The sequence below is a fragment of the Ostrea edulis genome, chromosome 4, assembly GCF_947568905.1.
Source record: "Ostrea edulis chromosome 4, xbOstEdul1.1, whole genome shotgun sequence".
Lineage (NCBI taxonomy): Eukaryota > Metazoa > Mollusca > Bivalvia > Ostreida > Ostreidae > Ostrea > Ostrea edulis.
Window position 1 is genome coordinate 39,907,417 of NC_079167.1, and position 20,452 is coordinate 39,927,868.

General features: G+C 37.8%; 3 protein-coding genes across 5 annotated transcripts in view; all 3 read right to left on the reverse strand.

Annotated features, from left to right (window-relative positions):
* Positions 1-11,518: 11,518 nt before the first annotated feature.
* LOC125668986 (ras-related protein Rap-2a-like) lies at positions 11,519-12,335 on the reverse strand. Its single transcript, XM_048903432.2, has one exon. The coding sequence runs from the start codon at positions 12,186-12,188 to the stop codon at positions 11,577-11,579; it is 612 nt and encodes a 203-aa protein (XP_048759389.2). The 5' UTR covers positions 12,189-12,335; the 3' UTR covers positions 11,519-11,576.
* Positions 12,336-15,698: 3,363 nt separating this feature from the next.
* LOC125671180 (ras-related protein Rap-2a-like) lies at positions 15,699-19,194 on the reverse strand. Its single transcript, XM_048906715.2, has one exon. It carries the CDS (start codon positions 16,366-16,368, stop codon positions 15,757-15,759), a length of 612 nt encoding a protein of 203 aa, XP_048762672.1. The 5' UTR covers positions 16,369-19,194; the 3' UTR covers positions 15,699-15,756.
* A 129-nt stretch (positions 19,195-19,323) lies between these two features.
* The window catches only part of LOC125671160 (leucine-rich repeat serine/threonine-protein kinase 1-like), a 134,147-nt gene continuing 133,018 nt past the window's right edge, over positions 19,324-20,452 (reverse strand). For all 3 annotated transcript variants that reach the window (XM_048906664.2, XM_048906665.2, XM_048906666.2), the window contains 2 exons: positions 20,149-20,268; positions 19,324-19,987 (listed from right to left, as the gene is read on the reverse strand). In XM_048906664.2, the coding sequence (XP_048762621.2) occupies positions 19,599-19,987; positions 20,149-20,268 (509 nt within the window). In that variant the 3' untranslated portion in view covers positions 19,324-19,598. The remainder of the gene's footprint in view (positions 19,988-20,148; positions 20,269-20,452) is intronic.

Consider the following 20,452-nt stretch of genomic DNA (forward strand, 5'->3'; position numbering starts at 1 on the left):
CATTATGCGCATCTTGAAGTTTCTCCTTCAATTCCCAGGCCCGTTGGTTTTGAGGAACCTGGTCAAGGTCACTTGGCATTTGATACATGATGTCTACAGGAGCAACAACCTCTCGACCCAACATTAATGCATTAGGAGTACAGCCAGTGATTTCGTGTTCAGCTGAGCGGTACGCCATCATCAGGTACGGTAAATACATATCCCAGTCCCGATGATGATTATCAACATAATTATGCACGCAGCATGCTGGCAAGTGTCTTGTTAAATTTTTCAACCATACCGTCTGACTTGGGATGGTATGGTGTGGTCCGAGTTTTCTTTATACCAAGTAGCTTGCACGATATCGGCGAACACCTGGATCTCATATTGGGTCCCCTGGTCTGAATGGATAGTATACGGGACGCCAAAGCGTGTGATGACTTGTTCCACGATAATGCGCGCAACAGTTGCTGCCTCCATGTTTCGCATTCGGAAGCACTCCGTCCATTTAGAAAAGTAACTGCAACAACTAAGATAGATTTGTTGCCTCTTTCTGTTACGGGCAATTCTCCAAGAATGTCTGTGGCAATGCGCTCCATCGCTGCACCCGATATAGTAATTTTAATTGGGGCTGGGGCCTCCGTGGCCGAGTGGTTAGAGCATCGCGCTCAAAATCACACGGCCTCTCACCTCTGTCGGCGCGGGTTTGAATCCTGCTCACGCCGGTAAGTGAGAAAGTTTCTCAGTTTACTTTCTAAAGGTCGGTGGTCTCTTCCCAGGTACATTGTATCTGGGTTCTCTCTTCCACCAATAAAAACTGGGCGCCACCATATAACTGAAAAATTGTTGAGTGTGGCGGAAAACATCAATCAATCAATCAATCATTGGGGCTGTCTTGTTTCTTAGTGGAGCTTTATTTCGACTGCACTTATCACAACCAGCAATGTACGTCTTTACATCATCTTGAAGCCCAGACCAGTAGTACCTCTGTCGAATCTTTGAAAGGGTCTTACGTACACCGAGGTGTCCTGAGGACTTGTTGTCATGGCTCATCATAAGTGTCGTTCGTCTTTCCGACATTGGGAGTATGACCTGCATTTTCATTAACATTTCTGGACCTTCCCATCATCGGTATAGTATGCCTTCCATCAGTTCCAAGGAATTGAATTGTGACCACAAGGATTTCAGTACTCTGTCCTCGCTACTTATTTCGGAGAACTCCGGTCGCTTGTTCGCCAATACCCAGTCTTTCACCCACTTGATCTGTGCATCAGCATCCTAAAAACTACGTAAAGATCCTAAGTCATCCTTGGTAACCTGAGCAACAACCTCACCATGGCTATGCTTGTCTCAGTCTGTCGTAAACCCACATTGCTTGCATGGGATGCGACTCAGGGCATCTGCGTTCCGATGTTGGGTGCCCGGATGATGTTCAATCCTCATGTAAAACACACTTAGGGTCTCTATCCAGCATGCAACTTGACCCTCTGGGCTTTTAAAGTTTAATAGCCAGCGTAAAGATCCATGATCAATGTGCACTGTAAAACGTTTACCGTATAGGTATTGTTTGAAGTGTTTACAAAAGTGCAGAACTGCAAAAAGTTCCTTTCTGGTAAAACAAAACTGTCTCTCAGCTTTAGTTAAAGTTCGACTGGCATATGCAATATGGCGTTCTTTTCCATCTATGCACGGTGACAGAACAGCTCCTATTGCGAAATTGCTGGCGTCTGTGTCCAGAATGAAAGGGTATTTGAAATCTGGCATGGCTAAAATAGGCGCATTACACAAATGCGTTTTAAGGCCGTTAAAAGCGTCTTTCCATCAGTTTAGTTAGTGGTTTTAAATTTTCCTAACCTCCTGTTTAACGAGCGGACCTCAGATACATTACAGGGCTCTGGCCAATTCCTGACAATTTCTACCTTCTCAGGATCGGTAGAGATTCCGTCTTCTGTGATAACATGGCCCAAGTAAAGTACTCTGTGTGAAAAGAGAACACATTTCCCCGGCTTTAATCTTAGTCCGCATCAACAATGCAGTCAAACACCGTTAGGTTTTCAATCATGTCTTCAAATGTTTTCCCTACGATAATCACATCATAAAGATAGATTAGACGAATCTCCCAATGAAGATCAGCCATGACGATCTCCATTAACCTTTGGAAAGTAGCCAGTACGAAGCTCAGTCCATATGGTATCTTACGGAATTGAAAAAGGTCTTTGCGCGTAACAAATGCTGTCTCGAGGTGGTCTTCTTTCTTCACGGACACCTGCCAGTATCCCGAACATAAATCCAGTGTTGAAAACCATGCATTACCAGAAAGACTGTCCAGCGAATCATCGATACGCGGCAATGGGTAGGCGTCTTTTATGGTCAATCCATTTAATTTCCGGTAATCAACACAGAAATTAGTACTACCATCCATTTTTGTACCAAGACCACCCCTGCTGCCCATGGCCTAGAGGAGCGCTCTATGACTCCATCCTTCAGCATATCATTTACATGTTTATCTATTTCTTCGGCAGCATGGCAAGGAACGTGCCGCAAGGGTTCCTTAATGGGATGTGCGTTGCCAACATCTATTTCATGCTCAACCACGTTCGTCGCACCCAACTTAGAGTTACTTTGCGCAAACGCATGAGAGTATTGTTGCAAAAAAATTCCGCACTTTGGATTTCTGATCCTCTATGAGGTCAGTGCTACTCCGCTTAAGAGATCTTAAAGCTTTTCATCCAACAAAGAGCTATTCTTTGTCTTTCTCTCTGCCTGGACTGCGCAGACGGATGACATTTCAGCAATATGAGTGCCACTGTAAATGGTTCGACTTTCTGGCCTCGTTATTTAATACTCAAATTGGTACCACACTATCTGCTTTGACTAAAGTCCTCCCTACAAGGGTACCTGTGGACACAAACTTTTCATTTGGTTCCACCAGACCATGAATCAGCGGAATGTTTCGCCCTCTGGTGCACATAATCTCCTCTTGATTTGTTGGTATTATCACAGTGTTTAGCGCTACGATTCGGTAGCAACCATAGCTCCCTTCTTTTATAATCAAGGCCAATGATTCCATCATTTCAGTTTACAAGAGAGGGCACATATATGTGCTAGAAAGATTCCTGGAAATAATTGCCACCAGCATCCAGTATATCTCGGCTGAACGAGCTCAATGTAGGTCGGTCCAGTGGAGATTAGACTCACTGTCGCACCCGTATATACCAATAACTTCGCCTTCACACCACAGACGTCCATTTCAATGAACAGACCAGCTTCTAATCCGACTGGATTGGCTCTATGGAAGCGTTCTCGCCGGTTTTGATCCTCATGCTAGAAGACTTTGCATCGAAGTCCTTAGCCGTTCCACCATGCTTTTGTTGGTGTTCCGTATTAGGGGACCTAAACAGAGGCTTAGCTTTCCTTTGTGCCTAATAAACTCTACAATCTTTGCGCATATGTCCTGGTTTTCAACAAAAGTAGCATATCTTCTGTGTCCCAAATGTTTGATTCGATTCTCTTTGTCTTGATTGGGGGAGAACCTTCATTTCGTTGTGCTTTTAATTCCCTCATCTCTCTCTGTAATGTCTCACACTTTGCACATAATTCTTCAAACATCAAGGCTGTTTTCCCATCCACGGGTTCAGCGATGGTGGGACGCGCATAGTTCTTTTTCTCAGCTCTGTTGTAAGCATCTAATTCGACAACCAACTGAATATCGTCATTAAAGTTTTTAGGACGTGCCTGTTTAATGCGGTTGCGCATTTCCAAGTCGACTAGTACGTCCACGAATTGATCTTTAGACAGCGTTTCCCTTATCTCAGCTGACACAGTGGGGTAGGCTAAATTGGTAAGTTGACAAATGGCTTGCCCAACTCTGGAAGAGACTCCCTTGCTCTCTGGCGACGTTCACGCATCTGTACACTGTATAGCTCTGATTGACTTGGAGGTGCAAATCAGTCTTCCGGGGCTTTTACTAGTGTCTGATAATCGGGCTTTTGTTACCCAATACACCCTGTGCACTCCCTCGACAGGAAACTACAATCCCTTCTGGTTGTATTTCCATCCACTTATCTTTGCATAGGCGTCAAAATGCGCATGATAATCTAACCAAGGACCACTGCCATCATACGGTTCTGGCTTGATCACTTTGTCTTGATACTGGAAAATCCACCAACGCATTGCAATCACTATGGGGACTAGTGAATCTTGTTTTGGATCTTCTTCTAGTTATCCCAGGGGGAAGATAATCGTCTTGGTCGTCTCGTATCGTTAATGCACAGCCTCTCCTTCCTGAATAAAATCAACTTTGAGAGTAGATTCTCGACCACTGTAAACGCGGGGTCGTGCTCCAGCGTCTCCATACATGTCCATGAGAGTTTGTCCAGTAGACTTTTTTGTAAGGGTATGTGCATGCTTGGCTGGCACACTGTCAAGGGTTGGTGACTTTTCCTCCGTCTGTTAAAATTCTCCAGAGAAACGGGATTCATCAACACCAGAGTCTCTCACTTTGTCTTTCAGGCGCGTTGTCACAGGCGTTGACGACTGGAAACTCTTAATCCTTATACTCTCCTCCTTCAGCTCCGCGAGCTTCTCTTCAGTCATGGAAAGTTCTTTGTCTATGTCGTCCATCGTGCAGCTATTTCAAGGAATCCCATCGCTGCAACCAAATTTTATGTAACGTGCAATAGAGGTCATTGCCCATGAACCCCGCGAGCTCGTACCCGTGATAGAAACAGATAGCCCTGAGATGCTGTAAATATGTACAATGCGCAGACTTAATCAGTTAAACTGCGCCTATATAGGATCTATTGACTGGTAGCGAACAAGTGCACTGGCAGGGACTTCCACACACCAGCGGACTTCCACAAGGACAAGTAGGGATGTCCGCACACCTGCCCTTACGCAGTAAGAGGCAGGGATGACGACACACCTATCACTATATTACCGGTTCTTATTAGAGACACTGACAGGGATTTCCGATCACCACCTCTACTACATGGCAGGTAGGGATGTCCTAACACTTGATCTTGCGCAGCAATAAGCAAGGATGTCCGCACACTTTGATGTTTCAGATTTTGAATCCAAAGCAGGGATGACCTCCCACTTAATACTATGTCCTACAATGTAAGTAGGGAAGTCATCACACTTAAACGTGATTTACTGAGTTTGTCGAGTTTTACCTCTAGAACCGTACCAAACCAATTGTCAAGAAAAATCCTATATATCCACAGTACCATATATGATCCGTAGCGTATAATTACTTACAAAATAAAAAAAAATACTAATCATACCAAAACTGGCAAATCTTTATAGAATCTACTAAAGAAACAAGCAATGATTATAATTGTATGTACTGTAGAATCATTTAGATTCGTTGGGGCCAATTTTTGTGGATTGTTGAATTTTTACGGGTTCGTGGGGACGTAATTTCGTGGATTTATATATTTGTAAGAAAGATAACTCTGGAATGTCTTTATTCGTTGAGGATGTAAATTCGTGGGTGAGGGATACCCACGAATTCCACGAAAATTGAGCCACCACGAATTCTAATGATTCCACAATACTTTAAATCAAAACTAACACTAATGAAATGTTTATTTTAGTATGTCTAATAAGTTAATTAAAAATGACAAGGGTGAAAACTCTCGCTATAAAGATTACATAAGACATATAGCTTCCCGCTTCATTAGATGGTTGGACACCTAATCATTTTGTTGCTTGTACTTAACACAAGCGTGAGGAACCCTAAGCTCTTTCAAAGCGATCGATGCTAAAACTAATCCTTTGACGATCCTCACTCCCATTTGTCATCTGAACCAAGATAACCGCAAGGCTTGTTCAGTGTTCCTGCCTACATTACGTAGAGAGCCAAGATGCTGTGTTCTGTTTTCATTCCATCAAATAATATCATAACAAAATACTCAGTTGTCACAAGAAAGAAAAAACATTTATATTTAGTGGTTTTAAAAACTGGGGGAAAAGCAACCACAAGATTTGCTGCACATGGCAAAAGATGCAATGGAGTTGGGATTTACTATTAACGTTAAGGATAGTGGAAAATTCTTTCAAAGATGCACATAGTCTTAGAAACGTTTAGCTTGCTTATCTTGCTCGACAAGGAATTGCTCTTTAGGATGACAAAGAATACATGTAGAAAGATTAAAATCTTAATCAACGTCTCATACTTAAGGCTAAACGCGATCCCCCGAGAATATGGAGAAGCTGATATCCTCTCGTTTGTCATAAAGTTCAGTTGTTAGTTTGCCGTTAATATTTATTTTCAATAAAATATCTAAGTATGAAGTAGATGTGGAGGATTTTGTGGTGTCTATTTAATTCGTTTCACAGGGATATATCGAATCGACAAATGGATGAAAATGATCATTGTTAACAGACAAGAAAGGTATCAAGGTCCTTAGTAGAACTAAGTTGCTGTGTTCTTTAACACAACTAGTGTGAAGAAAACGATAATTCTAGGTTGTAATTATTATAGCTAATAACAATATCGAAAACACTACAGACTTCAACCAGAAAATCAAGGACATATACATCCATTTCAAGAATAACATTATGCAAATCCTCCAAACATTCACTGATCTTCATTAAGAGCAATAAGTAATCCATCACTATCAACAAACCCTACATTGAAACCAACAACATCGGCAGTCGACACAATATCTTTTTTCCTAAACGAAGTGAGGATAGATTGGACACTAGGACACACTGGAAGCCCGTCGCCAGCAATCCAAGGTCATAATGATATACAGAATCATCAATAATTTGATGGACGTTCAAGCCCAGAACATACTACTTCCAGTTCGAGTCCACCCAGACAGGTTCCCGATTCCACTTGCCAGCGTGAATGCCTATAAATGATCCCTCCCTTCTGGTGTCCGCATCTAGAACAGACTACCATTGAAACCAACCATTTCCGCTCCATCCCTCTCAGTCTTTAAGACTATGATGAAAGGTGAAGATAACGATCAGTGATTAATCTTATAACTCCTTTAAGGAATACAAAATAGAGTTGGGCAAACACGGACCCCTGGCTATCCCAGAGGAGGGATCAGGTGCCTAGGAAGGTAAGCATCCTCTGTCGACCGGTCACACTCTATGATGGAAGTACCAATGCCATAACTCTGGAAGATCATATTTGTAACTAACTTTCACCGTATCTTTCCGTTAGGCATGAAAGTGGTCACAATTGAGCGACAGTGCTCCAGAGGAGCCAGCACATTACCAGACGAAAATCACGTGTTTTCAGAAAGGTACATAGAATGTGCGCGCAGATAGGGTAAAAAGGGAGAGGAAGACGGGGAGAGTGGCAAGAGAAGAGATAAGAAAAAGAAAGGAGAGGAGAGATCATCCGAACGTTTTTATGTATAATCCCCACAAACCTAAGACGCTTTACAAAAGTAGTGGCCATTCTCTCGCTAAGCGCCCGGCATTAGAAGTGAAAGTCACGTTTTTATACATGACATTAGAAATGGAGGCCCATACGTTTCAAGGTAGGCCTTGGCATGTATAATTTTTATTTCTATTGTATAATTTTTCATTTGTATTGAATATGAAGGATCGTTTTGTTTTGTTCTTTATAAATGATCTCATTGGTTTATTAGAATGACAGCTTTGCAAAGGCGTGCGAGGGTTAAAAATAGGATAAAAAACGGCGATTAATGCACATTAGTCATAGTAGCCTGTATGCCCTGCCCTCAAGGTCTCTATGGATTTGGCAGTGACAAACTGTTCGATTATCAAGTCTTGGGCTATATTCTTTACTTTTCTTTTCTCAACCGCTGTTTATTTACGTGAATATTCTACTGAACTTTCTCTCACTTACCAACCTCGTGTTTAACTAGTCTTACACAAAAGCAGGGGATCAGTTTATTTTGTGGTTGAACATCCGGAACATCTCCCTCGTCTTCAACACGATACAGACTAAAACTTAATCGATGAAATCCTGCATGACAAATCAAAATAAGCAATCCATCCCTCGGATAAAATACAAATGATAATCATACAATAGATGAAAATTTGTTGCAATATTTTTCTCTCTTTTATTTGCAATACATACACATAACAAAACAAATATTGAACATTAGATTTTTCATGAAAGTATTCAAATCATAATGCATCGCACATAATAATGTTCGTAATAAATAATTACACGTAAATGATATATGAATGCTACGAAACAGTGTACTATGAAAATTATGTACTAAAAAAAAGTGATACTAAATAAATAATACATATTATATGTATATAAATAATATATGATATAAACTATATATGAAAGCAGAACAAATTATTAAAATCAAACATATATGTAATAATGTAATAAATAAATTGATCTAATATATAAATGATATAAGAAAGCTATGAGGTAATGGACATTATATATCAATAAAATATGAAAGCATTACATATATAAACGATATAGGAAAGCCATCAATGCCTACCTGTAGGACGCACCTCATTTACAGTCCAACATTGCCCTCAGGTAAACAAAGTCTTGAGGGACTGTCTCCCTATACACTGAATAGCTTTTTTCGCAATATGAATTATGCGATACAAATGGGGAAAAAACACCTTTTATGGAATACTAATGGAATCGATCAAATATTGCAATGCTTGACATGCAATACGAAGGTATGAGAATACTTTTCTGGTTATTAAAATGTCGTGGTACTTTAAAAACAATTTATTTATTTTCTCTACGGGTTTTTCGATTAAGTACCGCAGTGATAGCGACATTTTTTTCAGAGCACTATGGGTAATCCTCATCATTTTTTAACAATCACACATTCTTTCGTTTTTCCGGCAAGCGGAAAAACAACCAAAGAAGTTGCGATTGCATTGTTCAGCTAATGAAGCAGTTGGAGCTCTTTGCGTGGTTTGTATCTCGCACACTGACCTCGAACGCGCAACTTCCGCCGGAATTTATGCACACACCAAATCGCTGTGTGCGGGAATGCAGAGGGCTATGGATAATGAAAAAGCGAAGATAACGAACAGTGAACAATCCCGTAAATCCCATAAAGAATACAAAATTAAGACAAGGACAAATACGGACCCCTGGAAACACCAGAGGTTGGGTCAGGTGACTAGGAGGAGTAAGTATCCCTTGTTGGCCGGCCACAACCACCGTGAACAATCTATCTTGATCAGGTTAACAAGAGTAATCCGTAGTCAAAATCAGTATGAAAAGAACTGCCTAAAATTTGCATGAAACACGTCGGACAGCGTTCTAACTGATGATAGGCTGCATTTGCAAATAGAATAATTATAAAGACAATACAATCTGCGGAATGTTGACTTCGAACGAGACTATTAAATTCCCCTGTGATATCAACTTACTTGTCAGTAGCTTGCTTCAGTTTAATATCGAGGTTTGTGTGAAGCGTAGCGGAATTATCCGAGGATTGCCGATTGCTGATGTAGACTCACATTGCGTCGCGAGTTTCATTCTGTGGTCATGTAATTAAGCTTCCTACATACACAAATGAAATGGTACTCACCGTACATTGTGATGTGAATAAGGCCTACAGTGTTATCTCTAGAACAGTGGACACACTATGTCGGTGCACTTCTTTTTGAGAATACACCTATCAAACAGTAATTTGAACTTTACTTTTTGCGTGATTAGCCAAAGGTTAATCGGTGGATATCTTTACCCTATCAAAAATAAGAGGTTATAACTGTGAATAATTGCTGAGCATTATATTTTCATGTAAGTTTATGGGTTGTCCCACTTTGGGGTATTATTGTAGTTAACTAAATGTGATGAAAAAATAACAAATGTCAAAGCTACAGATTGGAAAATTACAAAGGCCGATCTAGGGGATTAAGATTTTTTCAACGCATGACTGCGGACAAGGGACGTAACTTACGGCGAAGTGTTCAATACGTGTATAGGTCACTGTGAGACTGCGGACAAGGGACGTAACTTACGGCGAAGTACTCAGTACGTGTATAGGTCACTCGAGACCCTGCCAAGGGACGTAACTTACGAAGAACTGTTCTGTACGTGTATAGGTCTACATGATGTCTGCGCGATAACGTCCTGCTCCTCTGCCTCTCTACGTCCACAAATACATCTAAAGATTAATGATGTCAAAGTAATTGTAAATAAGAGCTGTTCATTGTCACACCCTTCCTGTGTTTTTGTTTCTTTGATCCGATCCCTTAATATTTTGTTATTTCCAGAGGAAGCGATTACTACACAGGTATGTCATCTTAGAGGCTCTGTCTCCCACATTCGTTCATAGGTGGGCAGTTTTAATTTAAGATCATCCGGTTAACGATTGATGTCAAACCAATTGTAAATAAGACTGCAGTTCAAGATCACACATTTCCTGTGTTTTTCTTGAATCTAAAGCCCGAATATTGGTTATTTCCATAAAAATTCAGCGATTATTACATACGTGAATTAATCACTAATATTGTCAACAAGAACTTCTTATTTTATCACAAGTTGTGAAAGACAAAACTTGGTAGAAATTCGCCTCATTCGATACACGTAATGCTCTTCTCGTTACGCATCGGTGGCGAGTCCAGAAAATTTGTAGAGGGGACCAAGTTTGTACCTTTTCAGCCCAAGAAAATGAAGACCCCAAGATGACAACAAAATTACCATATTCAAAAGTTGAATTACAACGTTGATTCGCGTTATCATTCCTTTAACATCCACGGTATTACACCTTTTAAATCTGCATTATCACCCCTTTCTTTCGCGTTATTACCCATTTAAATCCACGTTATTATGCTTTCCCTTTATGTTTATTCCATTTAAGGTATTCAATGTATAATGACCATATTTCATATCTAATAAGTGGATGGTGGAATATTTGTAATCATGGTATCATTTTGAAGGGTTCATCAAATAAAAATATTTCACCATAGGAATTTTCAAAATTTTGTTTACTGCTTGATTTATTTCATCTAGAATTTAACATTGAAGTATATGGGAAAAGCATGTTTTATTACAATATTTTAAAAACAAATTATATTTTCATACTAATCTCTTGGTAGAAAGTTACATACATTTTCTTTTTATGAATTTATGAAATAAAATTAATCATTGACCACACACATTTTTAGAAAATTAGATTTTTCTTATTTTTACAAAGGGCAGACAACTCTTCCAAAAAGTCTTAAGTGCAAAAAGGTCAGCTTCTAATCATTTACCAGTCATGTGAATTTCATCTGCTTCACTTTCATCATTATTTTACAATAAACTTTTATGTTGATCTAAATCCTTCAAAATTGTTCATTATCCTTTCATTATACATGGAATACCTTAAATCCGCGTTATTACATCTTTCCTTCGCGTTATTATACATGTATCTTTCGAGGTTTACGCTTTCATTTTGCGTTGAGTTATGCCTTTGATTTGCATTATTACGCCCTTACAATTATTTTCTTTGGTTTGAAATGACCCTAGTGCGCAGACTTGCATACATGTATTTTCTGTTGAACAGCATCCTCGAAGTTAGTGTCTACATGTACATGCACGCAAATGTTTGTTTAATCAAAGAGAGAAAAATATTGTTGCAAACATTTTATTGTAAGAAACATCAAATTAGGATGATTTAACAGAGTCTTCAAAATAAGGACAATCGCCTAAATTTGAATTTCTTTGAAGTTTCTTTTTTACAGCCACCATTTATCACTGGTTTTGGTTCAGTTTTGATGTTGAGTCCTTTACAAACAGCATCATACATGTCCGAAATATTCACATCATCTTTGGCGGATGTTGTAATATAAGGACAACCCCAGTCAATAGAAACGATTGCATCTATAATTTTGTTGTCTGTGGTGTCCTGTTCAGAGTTCAGGTCCGCTTTGTTGCCAATGACAATAATGGGCACTTCATCTCTCCTCTCTTCAAGAATCCATTGTCGCAAAGTTTCAACTTCTCTGAAAGTTCGAATAGGATCACTCAAGTCGAACACTAATGTAAAAGCATTGCTGTTCCGTATAGCTGTTCTCAACATGTCCGGGAATTCGAAGTCGCCTGCCGTGTCCAGAATCTCCAATTTGGTGCAGCTGGTTTCTGAGGTTGGAATATCGTACCGGAACAATGCCTCAATGGTTGGGTTGTACTTCTCTCGAAAGTCCTTCTTCGTTAATCGAGTGATCAGTGACGTTTTGCCTACATTTTTCGCCCCAAGAACAGCAATTCGAAAACACGTATCCATAGTGTTGGTCGCCATGTCGTATATTTAAAATATGAAAAATAAATTGCTAGGTGATTATATTTATATATATCCCTCGGTTCTTCCCGATTGGATGAATTGATATCTCGTCCTTTGCTTTTGATTTACACCTGTTGTGCACAAATAAGCTTAAAGGAGGCGTTTCCAATGTGAAATTCTTCATCTGTTGGTTTAAGATTTCCAACGAATTACAAAAGACCAGTTGAGTTTTCAATTGTCTGCTGGATTGATCAATAGACTTTACAATTTGGTCAGCAAAGTATCACATTTGGTCTGAATTTAGGTCACAAAGTTACTCAGGTATGACAAAGAATTGACAACCTTTTTTCAGAGCGAGTGACAACACTGTAAACTGTAAATAGAATAACCAAACAATAGAAGACTGAACCTGAATGGTTTAGCTAGAAGAACAAGAATTCTATTGGTCAGAAACAATAACAATAGAAGAGTATTCTGGAAATTTTCTTTGTGTGATATGAATTGACTTACCTGAAATATAGATTGACACACAGAATGAGAGAGAGAGAATGCACCCTTTTCTTTTCTTAAAGTAATCAAAAGTATTAAGTATTTTTAAAGACAAATATAATCAAATTTGATTTTATTCCAAATTCATTGATTTAGAAACACTTGAAATAATGTTTCAAATTTGAGAGAGACAGAGATAGAGTGCACCTTTTTTTTATCTTCAACATGAAGTAATGAAATGTATATTTGAGAGAGAAATATAATCAAATTTGATTTTATTGATGTTTACCTTTTTAAAAAGTAGGAAAATAGCTGCAAAAGACACTGAAATCAACTCAGATTTACCAGTAAAAACAATCTACGCTTGAGTAACTTTGTGACCTTAATTCAGACCAAATGTGATACTTGGCTGACCAAATTGTAAAGTCTATTGATCAATCCAGCAGGCAATTGAAAACGCAACCGGTCTTTTGTAATTCGCTGTAGTACTTGCATGTTCCAGGTGTTTAAATGATATCGATGGTAAACAAAATAAATAGAAATCTTCCACAACCAATAATTTACATAATATACATATACTTGACACAAGCTTTCGACGTTAAATATACCTTTTTAACAGTTGCAGGGCTTGCAATATTCGACGAAAAGTTTGAGACCTCTACTCTTTAGGAGCAACTTTGCCAAAATTTCGTCTTCTGCAGCATGATGGTGAACTGGGAATAAAGTCCATTTATCGGCTATCAACCGTCTATCATCATGTACTGCTTCTCAAATGCGACAAATCAACGTAATTGGGTTAACTCGTTCCACTTGAGTCTATTTTTATCACTTCATACATTTTGGATCAGCTCTTTGGACGAATAAGGCATGTCCTAATTCGCTCCACTTTTAACATTGATTGGCAAGCCTAAAGACCAAAAACATGTATAGTCTGCGTTGTAAATACGTTTGTAGATTAGTGTAGTTGTAGTGCTAGATGTATTTATATGTAGTTTTTGTTATTATTCTCTGTTGATATTGGCCACACTATGCAATTTTTTTCGTTTGTCCTCACTCCTGAAGAAGGGATGGGTTGTTCGTGTTGTTGGTCATTTTAGTGCTTTGTATAATTTTTTGTATTGGACCTTGTATTCATGTTGTGGATCCGACACTTTGAGGTATCGGATGTTGTTGGAACTTTAGTGCTTATATATATATATATATATATATATATATATATATATATATACATTTTCACACAAGTTTATGGGTTGTCCCACTTTGGGGTATTATTGTAGTTAATTAAATGTGATGAAAAAATAACAAATGTCAAAGCTACAGATTGGAAAATTACAAAGGCCGACCCAGGGGAATAAGATTTGTCACTGCAAGACTGCGGACAAGGGGCGATCGTAACTTACGCCGAAGTGTCCAGTACGTGTATAGGTCTACATGATGTCTGCACGATAACGAATTGCTTCTCTGCGCTCTCTACGTCCAAAGATACATCTAAAGATTGATGATGTCAATGCCATTGTAAATAAGAGTTGTTCATTGTCACACCCTTCCTGTGCTTTTGTTTCTTTGATCCGATGCCTTAATATTTTGTTATTTCCACAGGAAGCGAATATCACACAGGTATGTCATCTTACAGCCTCCGCCTCCCCCATTCGTTCGTAGGTGGAGTTTTAATTTAAGATCATCCAGTTAAAGATTGATGGCAAACCAATTGTAAACAAGACTGCAGTTCAAGGTCACACATTTCCTGTGTTTTTCTTGAATCTAAAGCCCGAATATTGGTTATTTCCATAAAAATTCAGCGATTATTACATACGTGAATTAATCACTATTATTATATGATTGAATAATTCCTAGCTCTCTAATTGGCTGAGATCCAACAATGTAGAAATCATACTACGTTATGTTTACCTGCACGTGACCTTCCAGGTGAACATAAGGAATTATTTTTTCCACCTAGGACCAAAAATAGGTCGGGAACTTCCAATTTGACGCGATCGATTATACTTATTTTGCCGTCCAATGAAATTCCGCGTTTCTCACTGGGTTCGGCTAAGATTTCAGCAATTCTAGAAAAATGGCGAGGTAAGGGTTTTTTAATCATTTAATAAAAGAATTATTGCTGTTTGTTAACAAGAACTTCTTATTTTATCACAAGTTATGAAAGACAAAACTTTGTAGAAATTCGCCTCATTAGATAGGCCTACACTTAATGCTCTCCCCGTTACGCATCGGTGGCGAATCCAGAAAATTTGTAGAGGGAACCAAGTTTGTACCTTTTCCGCCCAAGAAAATGAAGACCCCAATATAGCAACAACAACAACAACAAAAAAAAAAAAAAAAAAAAAAAAAAAAAAAATCAAACCAAAAAAAACAAAAACAAAACAAAAAAATAAATAAAATTACCATATTCAAAAGTTGTTACAGCGTTGATTCGCGTTATCATTCCTTTAACATCCACGGTATTACGCCTTTTAAATCTGCATTTAGGATTAATTATAAACATTCTTTCTGAAGAGTTTATCGATGTGTAATCTCCGGACATTTTACTCACAAACCGAATAAAAGTGCGAAGCACTTTTATGTCAAGTTTGTGCGTAAAATGTCCGTAGTTTACACATCGATTGTAGAAAAAATTGAATAGTTTCCCCATACTATGTTATTTAGTTTCAGGCGTGTATGAATACATCGCGTTTTTGGATTGATTGATGTGTAAACTCTTGTTCAGCTTTAAACCCGCATTATTATGCCTTCCTTTTGCGTTTATGTCATTTAAAACCGCGTTATTGCACCCTTCTTTCGTGTTATTACTCCTTTCCATCGCGCTATTACACCTTTCCTTCGCGTTATTATAACTTTCTTTCGAAGTTTATTATTTAAGACTTTGATTTGCATTATTACGCCCTTACAATTATTTTCTTTGGTTTGAAATGACCCTAATGTGCAGACTTGCATACATGTATTATCTGTTTAACAGCACCCTAGAATTTAGTGTCTACATGTACATGCACGCAAATGTTTGTTTAAATAAAGAGAAAAAAATATTGTTGCAAACATTTTATTGTAAGAAACATCAAGTTAGGATGATTTAACAGAGTCTTCAAAATAAGGACAATCGCCTAAATTTGAATTTCTTTGAAGTTTCTTTTTTACAGCCACCATTTATCACTGGTTTTGGTTCAGTTTTGATGTTGAGTCCTTTACAAACAGCATCATACATGTCCGAAATATTCACATCATCTTTGGCGGATGTTGTAATATAAGAACAACCCCAGTCAATAGAAACGATTGCATCTATAATTTTGCTGTCTGTGGTGTCCTGTTCAGAATTCAGGTCCGCTTTGTTGCCAATGACAATAATGGGCACTTCATCTCTCCCCTCTTCAAAAATCCATTGTCGCAAAGTTTCAACTTCTCTGAAAGTTCGAATAGGATCACTCAAGTCGAATACCAATGTAAAAGCATTGCTGTTCCGTATAGCTGTTCTCAACATGTCCGGGAATTCGAAGTCGCCTGCCGTGTCCAGAATCTCCAATTTGGTGTAGCTGGTTTCTGAGGTTGGAATATCGTACCGGAACAATGCCTCGATGGTTGGGTTGTACTTCTCTCGAAAGTCCTTCTTCGTTAATCGAGTGATCAATGACGTTTTGCCTACATTTTTCGCCCCAAGAACAGCAATTCGAAAACACGTATCCATAGCGTTGGTCGCCATGCTGTATATTTAAAATATGAGAAAATGAATTGCTAAGTGTTTCTTCAACTGTTAAAGTGGAACTGAACCTTGTAAATGTCTTCTGCTCTGTATATTCCTATATACCCCTCGGTTTCTTCTGATTGGATGAAATAACATCTCATCATTTGCTTTTGATTAACACGTACTGTGCACAAGAGATATTTCCAATGTGAAATTCTTCATGAATCTATTGGTTTAAAGTTTAGTGCGTATTGCTGTTCTTGGGGCGAAAAATGTAGGCAAAACGTCACCGATCACTCGATTAACGAAGAAGCGCTTTCGAGAGAAGTACAACCCATGCATGTTCCAGGAAGTTAAATTATATCGATGGTAAACAAAATAAAATTCTTTGGAATTCACATCAATAAACTCACATAATATACAGATCAAGAGATACATTAACATGTTTACAATTCACATCAATAAACTCACATACATGTAATATACAGATCAAGGGATACATAAACATGTTTACAATTCACATCAATAAACTCACATACATGTACATGTAATATACAGATCAAGAGATACATTAACATGTTTACAATTCACATCAATAAACTCACATACATGTAATATACAGATCAAGGGATACATAAACATGTTTACAATTCACATCAATAAACTCACATACATGTAATATACAGATCAAGGGATACATAAACATGTTTACAATTCACATCAATAAACTCACATACATGTAATATACAGATCAAGAGATACATTAACATGTTTACAATTCACATCAATAAACTTACATACATGTAATATACAGATCAAGAGATACATTAACATGTTTACAATTCACATCAATAAACTCACATACATGTAATATACAGATCAAGGGATACATAAACATGTTTACAATTCACATCAATAAACTCACATACATGTAATATACAGATCAAGAGATACATTAACATGTTTACAATTCACATCAATAAACTCACATACATGTAATATACAGATCAAGAGATACATTAACATGTTTACAATTCACATCAATAAACTCACATACATGTAATATACAGATCAAGAGATACATTAACATGTTTACAATTCACATCAATAAACTCACATACATGTAATATACAGATCAAGGGATACATAAACATGTTTACAATTCAGATCAAATGCATGGATATGTAGTCTACAACTAATTAAACTATAGCTAATAAAAAGGTGTGTGTTCGAGTACACTGCATCACCCACATATAAACATTATTCAATACTACGACGATTCATACAGCATGTACAGGGAAACAGTGAAATCAATGACGAGGGCGACTCCCACCTCTACAGGTACAAGGAAAACGAAACGAAATCTACCACATTTCAAGTATAGCAAGAAATATTGAGCATGTAACCTTGGGTACAAAAGAATCACTTAAAACCAGAGGCCTTATTTCTTGCCATATATGATTCTAAGTCATTGAAGATAAGTCTTTACATCGTTGAGGTATTTGTATCAAAAGTGGTTTAAGGAGGTATTCTACATGGTCATAATGGCCGACTTCCTTTTAAAACATGATTGAAAATCTAAATGTAAGCAATATTTGTCTATTCATTTCAAGTAGTATTGCCTAGTTGAGTAGCTCCGTAGGTTAGCACGTCGATTGGGGTGGGTGTACATGTAGTCCGGGACATACGCGATATCCGATATTCATATTCGCCGATTTATCGTTATACGGTAGTTTTTCTTTAAATATTTTACTAAATATTTTAAGACGATCACCAAGAGTCTTTATTGTGAATTTGGTGTTTAAAAATTGCCTAATTATTTAATAAATGGTGTTCAGACCATTATATTTCTGCACCAGAAAAGCTTTCCGCGAATACCTGCAGGTTTTGCCCCTGCGCGGCATATCTGATGTGGTTTCAATTTCCATTTAATACCCATTCTAATCAGTACAAAAACCAATAATTTCGCATTTATTAAAAATGAATACTTCTGTGTGATAGTTTTCATTTTCCTACTCAAAACATCGCTTGGGGAAAACTCTCGTACATTACGTCAAAGTTGGTGATGTCGTCAGTTTAGTATAGAGTTTTCCGTTGAATTTATTACAGGTACTCTGGCATATAAAGAATATCATAAATGGCACATTCTCGAATACCAGATTTAGTATTTTGGTGGATTTTTATTGACAGGACAGATTTTAGCTAAAACCGTACCTTGTTCTTTGGAAAATAGTCATTTGTTGTGTACTGTTAGCAAGGAAGTTTCAATTTCACTAAGTCAGTCCTTATCCTTTATTCTAAAGCAAATGTTAGTTACACGTCTGTGCAATGCTTATGTATATTCAGTTTTCAAATTCAAAATATTGTTGCACATAACCACCGCTTTTCATCCATATCACGAAGTTCCCCAGATTACTTTCAGAAGGTCGGTGGTCTCTTTCCCAGGTACATTGCATCTGAGTTCTCTCAACTGGGCGCCACCATATAACTGAAAAATTGTTGAGTGTGGCGGAAAACAATCAAATTTCTATGGTGTAGCATACCTCATACAGTGTAACAGGTATTTTCCGCAGTTGTTAATTCTTGTGATTTGATCCACAAATGGTAGCAAATCATATTCCGAGTTTCCAATTTCTGCAGTTGCGTTATATCTATTATGTACCTATATGCATGTATATATATATTGCATTTGTAATTTCTGCCAACTTTTCTAATCTGTAAAAAATGGATAACCGCAGAAAATCCCCGTTATATGGTATTTCAGAGAAAAAAAGACTGAGAAAAATCTGCACTCTTATGACCTTTGACCTTTTGAGGTCATGATGTACCATGACAAAATTTATTTAAAAAAGTGCTCCCCGTTAATCCCTAACAAAGTCATGTCATATGCCTACCCCAAATTAGGACATATATAGATTTTTAAAATATTGTCATTTTAGTCTTTAAAAACCTCTAAAAAGTGCCTGTAGAGAAAGGGTTAAGACTAGAGCATCAGCAAATTCTGTTCACATCATTTTATTTCACAAATACATGTACAACAATAACTGACATTTATGCCATCAACAACAAAACAAGCAGTACTGGGAATGAATCTGTTAGGATAGGATTTCCGAGTAAACAATCATCAAGCTAACACTTTGATTAAACTATTGTCATACTGCTAATATAAAGTGCTTCACTAACTAGAAAATTTAGGTCATAGATACTATAATCGTGGATGACATTCCCATGGTTATATATCATGAGAATTAATAAAACTCCCAGTTTTTTGCATACCACGACAGAATGTATGTAGGGTTTTTTACTGATTTCCTGGGCGAGTCAGATGGTCTGTTAGCAATAGTCTTGATAAAACTTGGATCTGCCTCTGTCTGCGACTGCAAGATGACATCCCTATACCCTTTGCCCACTGTCACAATTCCCTGAAGTTTGAACTGTTTCAGGTACGGAGAATCATAGGGAGCCTTTTCTTGCATGGGGATGATTGTCCTGACGTAGAAATCTTCACTGCTGTGACAACAGAACACCGTGAAGGGCTTCAGTTCCACTGCGTCTGCCACGATGATGCAGCCTGACGTGGTGCCGATGTACAGGTACTTGTTGGACACTTTCATGGCTGTCACCTGATACTTGCGAGCTGAAAACAATAAAATGAGCAGTAACACCTCCATTCCAGATCTTTAATTTTCAAATTATGGTCTCTCTCAACTTATTAAAGCATAAATCATTAATTCAAACACAATATTGTACAAATACATGTACAAATGTATATAATGAACCATCATATCAGAGAAGTACCCTCATGGTTGTTGAAGTAGGCACTAAAAGACCCACTCTCCGTGATGGGAACAAAGTCAGCACAGTTCAGGTCAGCTTCTACTTTTCTGGTTTCAACATTCCAACGATTCACATTGGTACCTTTAATCAAATAATTGTTCGTTACTTTGAATACTTAACAGTAATATTTTATACATTACTTCTTTAAAATACAGTACCAAACTTTAAACATTACAATTTATTGATCAGGGTTTTATCTAGACTTGTTCAAGTCTCTATGTTTTTATTACATTATCATTTCATCCAAATTTTACTGTGTTTCTCT